The sequence below is a fragment of the Barbus barbus genome (genome assembly GCF_936440315.1).
Source record: "Barbus barbus genome assembly, chromosome: 43".
NCBI lineage: Eukaryota > Metazoa > Chordata > Actinopteri > Cypriniformes > Cyprinidae > Barbus > Barbus barbus.
In genome coordinates this window covers 25773195-25783998 of record NC_136721.1, presented here as the reverse complement: position 1 = coordinate 25783998, position 10804 = coordinate 25773195, and the positions used below count along the sequence as shown (strand labels likewise).

The 10804-nt window shown below is 38.8% G+C and overlaps 1 protein-coding gene across 1 annotated transcript; it reads right to left on the bottom strand.

Moving 5' to 3' along the window:
• Positions 1–8462: 8462 nt before the first annotated feature.
• Positions 8463–9954, bottom strand: LOC306862019 (urokinase plasminogen activator surface receptor-like). Its single transcript, XM_079404600.1, has 5 exons — positions 9886–9954; positions 9682–9801; positions 9240–9386; positions 8922–9029; positions 8463–8801 (listed from the first exon to the last, which is right to left on the bottom strand). The coding sequence occupies exons 1-5, from the start codon at positions 9932–9934 to the stop codon at positions 8611–8613; spliced, it is 615 nt and encodes a 204-aa protein (XP_079260726.1). The 5' UTR covers positions 9935–9954; the 3' UTR covers positions 8463–8610.
• Positions 9955–10804: the final 850 nt, after the last annotated feature.

Here is a 10804-nt window from a genome sequence, read left to right as displayed (position 1 = left end):
CCACTGTGAGGTCCACACATTTGGCCCAAAGAAGGTATCCAATGGTGGATGAAGGTTTCCTGCGTGTTCGGTCTTTTCAATGTGCAAAGTTATTCAATTTAAGTTAAACTCTAATCTGACTCCATTTTATTATGACCTCGTATTTAGCTTGAAATGCAAATTGATTGCTTGCCTATTTCTAATTAGTATTCTTCTGATATTTGATTAATCTAGTTAACTCTTGACTTTATATTCACTCGTTCCTTCGGTTGCTCATGTTGCTAACAAGGATACAACGTAATCTACTAGAGTCAATAATTACAGAGTAAAACAGAATAAGGTCAAATGTAACAATTTATTATCAGTCAGGTAAATACTGTATGTGTTATGTCAATTACATAGCCAATTCAAAGAGATCAAATCATATCAATACAAAACATCAAATTCTCAAAGATAAATCTACGAGTAAAGGATGCATACCTGACTTTATAGAAATACATAGTGTGAAGTATTGAGACACACACTATGGGCTTCTGGTTACAGAATCACCCCGATCCTTTTGCAACATTTCCTTAAGTACTCTGACCAAGATAAACATCCCCCGAAATGGAGACAGGAACTAACAATTGGAATTTGCTTTGATCAAGTCGAGTTAACACCTTTTGGGACAGAAGGTAATTTGCATGAAAGGTACTGGGAACTGACCCACCCTCTACAGTGTGCAATACATCGCTAAACTCTGATCTGTATGACATTTTAGTTTACTTCTTGTAAGAATGAGACCATTGTACCAGTCGCCTTGAGACGATTCAAATGATACCAAACATGACTGTAAATATCACTTGCATTAATGTAGAACATTACATTCTACTATTGACCATTCTGAGTGAGTTGAGTGAAGGGAAGGATGGGTGAGGGTAAGGAACTGATGTATGTGTGAGAGAGGCGTTTTCCCGCATTTTCTCTCAGTGGGATGTGGAGACAGATGTCTGTATATTAATGCACTGTGTGTGTGTTGTCCATCTCAGAAGTTCAAAGTGTCTGAGGTTCTGTAATTCTTACAACAACAACATGAATTGTCCTCCCAGTAATTTCTCAATTTTCATGAATTTCACTTTGAGTGTTCTTTGACAGAAATCTGTAAATTTTTGACATAAACGGAAGATTTGAAATGGGTCTGTAATTTGCCAGTTCATTAGAATCTAGTTGTGGTTTCTTAATAAGAGGCTTAATAACCGCCAGCTTGAATGGTTTTGGGACGTGACCTAAAGATAACGATGAGTTAATAATATTGAGAAGCGGTTCTTCTGCTACAGGTAACAACTCTTTCAGTAGTTTAGTGGGTACAGGATCTAATAAACATGTTGTTGGTTTAGATGCACTAATAAGTTTATTTAGCTCTTCCTGTCCTATAGTTGTAAAGCACTGCAGTTTTTCTTTGGGTGCGATGAATGAAGCTGTAATACTAGACGCAGTAGAATCTACATTTGATATTCTATTTCTGATGTTATCTATTTTATCAGTAAAGAAATTGATAAAGTCATTACTATTAAACTGTGAGGGAATATTTAGATCGGGTGGTGTCTGTTTATTTGTTAATCTAGCCACTGTGCTAAATAAGAACCTTGGATTGTTTTGGTTATTATCTATGAGTTTGCGGATATGCTCTACCCTGGCAGCTTTTAGTGCCTGTCTATATCTGGACATACTGTTTTTCCTCGCAATTCTACAAACTTCCAAGTTAGTTTTTCTCCATTTGCGCTCAAGAATACGAGTGTCTTTCTTGAGAGAATGGGTATAACTGTTGTACCATGGCGCAGTACGTTTTTCTCTAATCTTTTTCAATTTGAGCGGGGCAACAGCTTCTAATGTATTAGAGAAGATAGTGCCCATGTTGCTAGTCATTTCCTCTAGTTCATGTGTATTTATGGGTACACAGAGCAGTTGAGATAACGCGGAGCCATATAATTAATATCAGTAATACGCAGCATGCACGATACAAGGAAATGATCAGTGACATCATCACGTTTTGCTTGACTCCAAAAGAGTTTATTAGGTCAGTAAACGCAAGTCCTAATGCATCATTTGTATTATCAACGTGAATGTTAGCAGTTAGCAGTTTATCAACATTAACTAATAGATCTGAGAGGAAATCTGCAAATTCTTTTAGGAAATCTGTATATGGCCCTGGCGGTCTATACACAGTAGCCAGAGCAAGAGATAGGAGAGATTTCTTTTGCATATCTATCAGTGTAACATTAAGCAGAAGTATTTCGAATGAGTTAAACCTCCTGTATCCTGTTTTCTGAGTAACATTGAGAATATCACTATATATTGTTGCAACACCGCCGCCACGACCAGTCTGACGGGGCTCATGTTTATAACAGTAGCTCGGTGGAGTAGACTCATTTAGACCAAAATATTCATTTGGTTTCAGCCAGGTTTCAGTCAGGCAGAGTACATCAACATTATTATCTGTGATCATTTCATTTACAATAACTGCTTTGGGTGCGAGTGATCTAATATTTAGGAGCCCAAGCTTTAAAAATAGTTTTTGTTAATTTATTTTGTGTTTTTCTGGTTTAATCATGATCAGATTTTTTCTAGATCCTTCATTAAATTTATATTTTGACCTCGCTATTCGGGGAACAGACACAGTCTGTATAGATTGGACAACACAAGTACTTCTATCTTTTAAGTGGGCAGAACAAAAGTCATCATAGCAGTTATTTGAGAGTTGGCTTACTAGTCAGATGGAGCGTAGCGTCCTGGAGATGTTGTCCGACAGGAGTTCCGCTCCGACTCTGCTGGGGTGCAGGCCATCAGCACGGAAAAGCCTAGGATGCTCCCAGAAAAGATTACAATTATTAACAAAGAGCAGTTTCTGTTCTTTACACCATGACAATAACCATTTGTTTAAAGCAAACAGTCTACTGAACCTTTCGTGTCCTCGTCGATACGTGGGAAGCGGTTCTGACGCGATGATCGTCGCCGCGGGCGATGTGCTGCGTACCGTCTCGATCAGGCTCCTGAAGTCCCTCTTCAGTGTCTCCGTCTGCCGCAGCTTGGTGTCGTTAACCCCCGCGTGCAGCACGACAGCACCGATGCTCTCATCGCCCTTCAGGATCGCGGGTATCTGCATAGAAACATCGAGAACACGAGCACCGGGGAAACAGTGAGTGTGCACTTTACCTTCAGCTAACGTAACATGGACGTGCCGGACGATGGAGTCTCCGACGATCATAGCGTCGCGTTCCGTCTCGCGGAGGGGAGCGAAGCGGTTCCGGGTGGAGATCTCAAAGACCGGAGGCGGCGGAGGGGGAGAGGTTGTCGCCTGGGGCCTGGCTCGCATCTTCCGCTGCTGGTGCACCCAGGGTCCGTGGCGTCCCGGCGCCGAAGTGAAGGACATCTGGGAAGATCGCGTCCTCAGTGCACAGGGTCTGTCCAGAGAAACACACGGAGTAGAGGTGGTGGGAGTGTTAGCAGCATGCTGTATACTTACCCCGGACTTGTGAGCGTCAGCCCGGGATGCTTCCAGCGCGGCTCTCTGCTCTCTCAGTTGGGGCTGCTTCTCCACCAGGTCGCGGATGTGCTTCTCCACAGCTTCCAGCTCCAGCTGCACCGAATGCAACTTGAATGTGTCCCCACCTGCACTAAAAGGTAGACACAAATCCACCATTTAAGCAAGTAACAGTGAAACAATGGTAATGTGTGTGAGTAGAGTATTAGCGATGTAAGCGAGATTAGTGGCAGCCACGTTGCAGATGCTAACGGGCTATAAGCTAATAGCAGACATGAGAAAGGCGCTCTGATTGGTTTTGTTTTAGAATGCTATAGGGGATATATTCACACGTTATAGAAACGAAAATGATAGTGTATAAAACTGTTTTTAAGATAGAAAATAGACGATGAAGAATCAACTTGATAGAGCTCAAACTCAAAACACACACTCACAAATCAGCGCATGCGCAACCGTATTTACTCCTTGCAATTTTATTTAAACTTAAACAGTAAATACAATTTTTATTTTATCTTATGCACATTAAATATGGGAAACGGAAGCTCAAACGTGCGTGCTTGATGTGAGAACTAATGATCATTGTTTTCATGCATCAAACACAAAAACACACACACATACACAGTTCTACTTCAGTTATGACTTTCATCAGGTAAATGTCTGGGTTCAAAAGTTCACCATCAAATCAGAGGAGGCGTGTTGAGGTAGCAAAGTTTCGTTTCCCCCCACAAAAAAGTTTATTCATTATTCTTTCTGTGCAAATATTGAGTGCAATCTTGAGCATCTTTGAGTGCAAATAAAATCAGTGATACAATTTTTTAAATAATTATTATTTTTGTGGGAATTATTATTTTTTTTAATTAAATGTTACAAATCTCCAAAAAAGTGTTTAAATGAACATTGTTTACTTAATAGTAATTCATGTTTAGTGATATTCTTACCAGGTAGTGGATAAGTTGTATTAATAATATGTCATTATATGATGCATTGAGTAGGAATTTGGACTCTCAATTAATATTTTTTTAATCTTAATAATTACATGATTTCCTCATTAATTCATATAATTAGTTGCAAATAATTATGTATCAATATTTGCTGAGAAAAAGCCCCCCAAAAAACCCAATAAACAATTAAAAGATTAATTATCCTTTTAGACAGTGACGTAGACGACACAAAGTGGCCTTTCAAAATGTTAATATTGTATGTTTTAATTCTATGACTCTCCTCATTAATTCAGCCCATTCTTGCATTCTGTCTGTTTCTAACCTCTGCAACACATTGCTATTAAAAGTGATAATTCACCCAAAAATTAAGATTCTCATGTCGTCCCAGGTGTTTATGACTTTCTTTCTTCAGATTAGATTAGATTAGATTCAACTTTATTGTCATTGCACATGTAAGGTACAGGGCAACGAAATGCAGTTAGCATCTACCCAGAAGTGCAATAAGGTACAGGATATACAGTGCCTACAATATGTTACATATGTACAGAATATACAGATAAGGCAGTAGTACTATGGACATCATTTACATTTACCAGACGCTTTTATCCAAAGTGACTTACACTGCATTCAAGTTACAGTTTTTGCATTTTTATCAGCTCTTGCTTTCCCTGGGAATCGAACCCACGACCTTGGCGTTGCTAGCGCCATGCTCTACTATTTGAGCTACAGGAAAGCTGTTTGTAAATAAAAATTTACAAATTTTTAAAATACTATCAGTATGATATACAGATGGGTGATATTAACATACTATACAGATGGGTTGTGCAGTAAATGTATGTACACTACGAGCAAAAACTATGAATATAATTACAAATGGATATGAATAAGCTATACATTAAGATATATAAACATTAGTGCAATGAACATTGAAAGTGCATAAAAAATAAAAATTTCCAGTACATAGTACTCAGTGTGTAGATGTTTTTTTTTTTTTTTCAACCGATTTAATGATGGGGAGGGGTGAAGAGTTTGTGGTGGTGTGTGAGGGGGGTATCATTGGGCAGAGTTTAGTAGGGAAAAAGCTGTTCCTGAGTCTGCTTGTCCTTGTTCGGAGGCTCCTGAAGCGCCTCCCAGAGGGAAGTAAGTTAAACAGTCTATGGTCAGGGTGAGTTATACACTACCATTGAGAAATTTTAACCAAAGTATGTAGACTTTTCATGAAGACCCTAAAGAATCATACCAACTTGTGGAAAATGGGCATCTGATGTCCCCTTTAATTATTTTCCTCGACCCCAGCCTAGAGATTTAAACTCTTTTTTTTTAATGTGATAAATGATGATGGCCATACAAAAAATGTTGTCTGTGGTTTCAAAATTTGTTGTGGTTGTATGGGATGGCCTGGATGAGTGTGAGAAATGTTGTCCCAGTCCACCCCTGCTCTATAGATATTTATCATATCTGTAAAGTAAGTATACACAGAGTTTCACATTCAGCTTCAGAGGTCAAGGCAGAAAATGCATCCTGTTTGCTTCCATTATTTTACAAGCGCAATATTTTGTTGTTATTGTGAGTGCACACAAATAAACGTAGAGTCTTTACAGATTCGAAAGATGTATTACACTTATCTGTATGAGCAAAAATGAGGAAGTATTTTAATGAAGGATTTTGAGGAAGTATGCGGCGCTGCAGCATAAATGGCTGCCCACTGCTCCGGGTGTGTGTTCACGGTGTGTGTGTGTTCACTGCTGTGTGTGTGTGTTCACTGCTGTGTGTGTGTGTTCACGGTGTGTGTGTGTTCACTGCTGTGTGTGTGTGTGTGTGTGTGTGTGTGTGTTCACTGCTGTGTGTGTGCACATTGGATGGGGTAAATGCAGAGCACAAATTCCGAGTATGGGTCACCATACTTGGCTGAATGTCACTTCACTTCACTTTGTAAGAGCAAGTGAGCGCACCGGCACCTCCATCTGTCCTGCAGTGAGCATGCTTCTACACTCCACACAGACACTTCAATAGCACACATTTTTCTAGGTTAACATTAGATTAAGCTTCCACGTAAAGGCCCATCTCTTCTGCTCAAGTTTCTGGGAGTGTATATTACTGAGGACCTGACCTGGAGCTTGAACACCACCGGCATCATTAAGAGAGCCCAGCAGAGACTGTTCTTCCTGAGGACCCTGAGATGCAACAAGCTTCCCCGGAAGCTGCTGACCAGCTTCTACCGCTGCACAACAGAAAGTGTTCTAACATCCTGCTGTACTGTGTGGTATTCTAGTTGCACCGCTGTGGACAAAAAAAGACTTACAGTGGGTTGTGAAGACAGCTGAAAGGATTGTCGGCTCCTCACTTCCAAACTTGTGTGATATCCACTCAAATCATCTCCACACACAGGCCACAAACATCCAGCAGGTCCCCTCACACCCCGGAAACTACTTTTTCACCACCCTCCCCTCAGGTAGACGGAGAACTCCAAGAACACACACTATCAGGCTACTGAACAGTTTCTTCCCCAGAGCTGTGGACAGGCTGCAGAAATCATAGTAACCTCCACCAACACCACTAACACTCAGTTCCCCTATAAACATGTACACTGACACATTAACACATGCATACAATAAACACAACATACACACACATATGCAAACAAGCTGTAACACATGGGCTAATTGCAATAATGGACTTTGTGCCTTCGAACCTTTGAGTGTGTGGCTAATGGACTATGGGCACGAATGAATGATTTCTGTGCAATAGCTTGTGTTTTAGTGTTTTTATATTCTTTATATTTTTAGAGTATTTATTTATATTATGGGTTGAATGTATTATAATGGTAATGTGTGTAATGTTAAATGTAACTTTTTTTTATTTTATTTTAATGCTGCTAATTAGATTGCTCTAACATAATTTTGTTGTATGTGCATATGCAATGACAATAATAAAGATCTGATCTGATCTGAAAAGCCATTTGAGTCAGACCAGTTGTTTACGATCTGTCTGTTACTTCACCACTGCCTGTGGAATTGTTTTTCTGCAACTATATAACATTTTGGCCGACCAAGCCTCTTCTTGTAAACTAATGCTTATTATTATATTAAAATTAGCATAGTATTTAGGGTTAAAATAGAGAAAATGTTTTTAAAATTCAGTGCAAATTAGAGGCGTTTGGTGGCCAGAAAAATAATATTCTATGTAATGCCATGATTTATTTATTTTAAGTTTTGCATTGTATATTTAGACATCAAACACTCAATGTTTATAAGTTTTGCTTTAAAAAAAAAAAAAAGTTGAATTTAAAAAAGATTAATTACTCACATAAATGTCATATTATAATACTGGGATGTAAGAAGACTTAAGTGAATGTTAAAAAAAGCCAGCAAATACAGAATTTAATCCCATAAAAAAAATTAAATAACGTTTAAAAAAACACAAAGCAACCAACTGCATTCAGGGAAACTCTTGAACGTATATCAGTGGGATAACAACTACCTTAAATTACCAAAACCATATTGGAAGTGTAATTCGTTTTTTCGGGTTCACACTAAGTGCGATCATTCGCGGCGTGAAAAAGCTTATTTTTTTGTCCTGTGTGACGATATTTTCCCCGTTGCTCCGCGATGAAACGGGCCGTCCAATCAGATTTTAGCTAAGATCACGTGCCCGGAGCAGCTGCTGTTGTACAAAAGGGTGAGAGTGCTGGCCATAGATACATACTTGCATCTCAAAAAATTAGAATCTCGTAAAAAAGTTCATTTTTCTTTTGTAACTTATTTCAAAAAGTGAAACTTTCATATATTCTAGATTCATTACATGTAAAGTAAAACATTTCAAAAGTTTTTGATTTTTTATTATTTTTATGATTAGAGCTTACAGCTCATGAAAGTCAAAAATATTAGAATATTTATATTTGAGTTTCATTAAATGACCATCATACAGTATAAATTCTGGGTATCTCTTGTTCTTTGAAACCACAATAATGAAGAAGACGGCTGACTTGGCAATGATCCAGAAGACAATCAGACAATCATAAGCCCCGTTTTCCATAGTATTTTATTTTTAAAAATGTCAGATGACAATGTCACCACAAAAAAAAAAAAAAATCAGGACACAAAAGATTCATTGTACAAAGAAATGACAAGCTCTGTGTTCAGTACAGTGTGTCTGATGGAGCTGCTGGATTCAGTGCAACAGCATGAAGGAGAGCAGAGAACAGCCGAGGAACAGGAAGCTCTGAGTGACACTTTTAGCACCGTTACACAGATTCCCTTTACAACATGAGAAGCTCACAACATCAGGAATCGATGCTGTTGCATCACAAATAGATTTAGAGGCACAGCCTTTTGAAACTATTGACAGCCTTCCGGAACTCGCTGATGAAATAAAGAAAACACAGGTTTATCTAAGCTGGAAATTGGAAAATGTGATCTGTATCAAATGCTCAAACATAAGAACGATAAAAATAATGACTTCTTTCTTTTCCAGATTCTCACCTGTTGCTTTAATGCAGTGGGTTTCACTCCCTGAACAGCTCATTATGTTTGAGCAGCTCTGTCCATCACAAGAGTAACATGTCTTTCCATTGGGGTTATGAGCGGGATCTACAGGACGAAAACATGTATTGATTTATCTCCTGTTCAAAATATAACATCTAATGACATAACACTTGTTATCTCCACCATTCAATCAATTCACAGCTGAAAAGCCACACACTGTATTGTATTTCCTGATGTTCTTTGGAAGTAAAATGTGTGTTGACCTTAATTATTTTTTCTTTCTTTTTTTTGCATTTGGTCAGTAAAGCACAATACCTGGAGCATCCTGAAAGTTACACTTGTCTGTGTTGCAGCACGCTAAAGATGTCTTTCCAATGTCGAGGCTCATGGACCCACTTACACAGTCAACAGCACAGCCTTTATCCTTCACTTTAACAGTAATGTCACCTAAGAATGGGATTTCTAAAGAAAAGACCTCTTCAACACATTGTTTTGATGGAAAATATATTTATAAATGTCAAAATGTGGCATTTTCTTATTTCAAATATTGATTACATTTTAATACAAATTATACTGTTAGCATAACAATCTGAGAAAAACAAATTAAATAGCCAAAATCTAAATAGAATATTCTGTGATTACAATTATAAATTCTGTGATGAAATTACATTTAGAGCAGCACCATTAAAGAAAAAAACACCAGCACCCCCATCAGTCAAATATAACAGTGAAATTCAATTCATCATATTGGACTTACCAGCTTTTGTCACTGTTGTCATACTCATGCACTTGAAAGATCCACTGGGACATGTTTCTACAGTTTGACCTACACAAAAACCCATCAAACCCAGACACTTATAACAGCTGAGAGAGTGTCCTTTAGTAATAACACAGAGAGAGAGTGACATTAATGATCCATATTTGTACTCAATAACATTACAATCAATATTTGTCTTTGTACCTGCAGTGAACAGAACGAACAGAAGAAAAACTGTGACTTGCAGATCCATCTTTGATCAGGAGGTGAATGAAATAATGTTCCTCTTTCAGCACCATATTTAGCTTTTCAAAGGGGAGGGTCTTTATGAGAAAACGGAAGTATTTTATGTGGTGACCACAGGGAGGTGGTCTGGGTATATATTTATATTTCTTGGTTTGCTTCCCTGACATGGATGTTCTTGAGTGCACTCATTCAATCCCACAATGCACCGCAAAAACGAGTGTACAACCGATGTACACCCAACGGCTAGAGAATCCCCAGAATGCATCGTGAGAGTCACGCGCCGAAGGAATTCCCGCGTCTCGCCAGAAAATGGCACCCGCAGCTGAATCATCCATTCATTTATTTTAGAAGCGCTTGTCCACGGCGACGACACAGCGTAATACAACACAGGTACAAATGAATTGTAAATTGACTATTAAGGTTTATACTAGGGCCGGGACTTTAACGCGTTAATTTAGATTAATTACACAAAAATAACGCGTTAAATTTTTAATTTTTTTAACGCATTTTAATCGCACTTATTTTTGCACCGCGGAACGTTTCTCACTGGATGAGTTTCGGCGGACCGATTATACTGGAGCACCAACTAGCGTTCTAGGCAGAACGGACTTGCGTTCTCGTGGAGACCGGTCTTGCCAAGCTTGTCACAGATCGCTGAGAGGAAAAGACGAGGTCAGGGTCCAAATGCAGGTGAGGTCTTTAATAAAACAAAGGCCAACACGGCACAACAAACACTTCAGCACGACAGATCACAAAATGGCAAGACAAGTAATGAACCCACACCAGAGTGGTGGGAGAGGGGAGACTAAATAGTCAGTGGCAAATGGGGAACAGCTGTGGGTGTACTGAGTGTGATGATGATGCGGCAGGTGTGTGT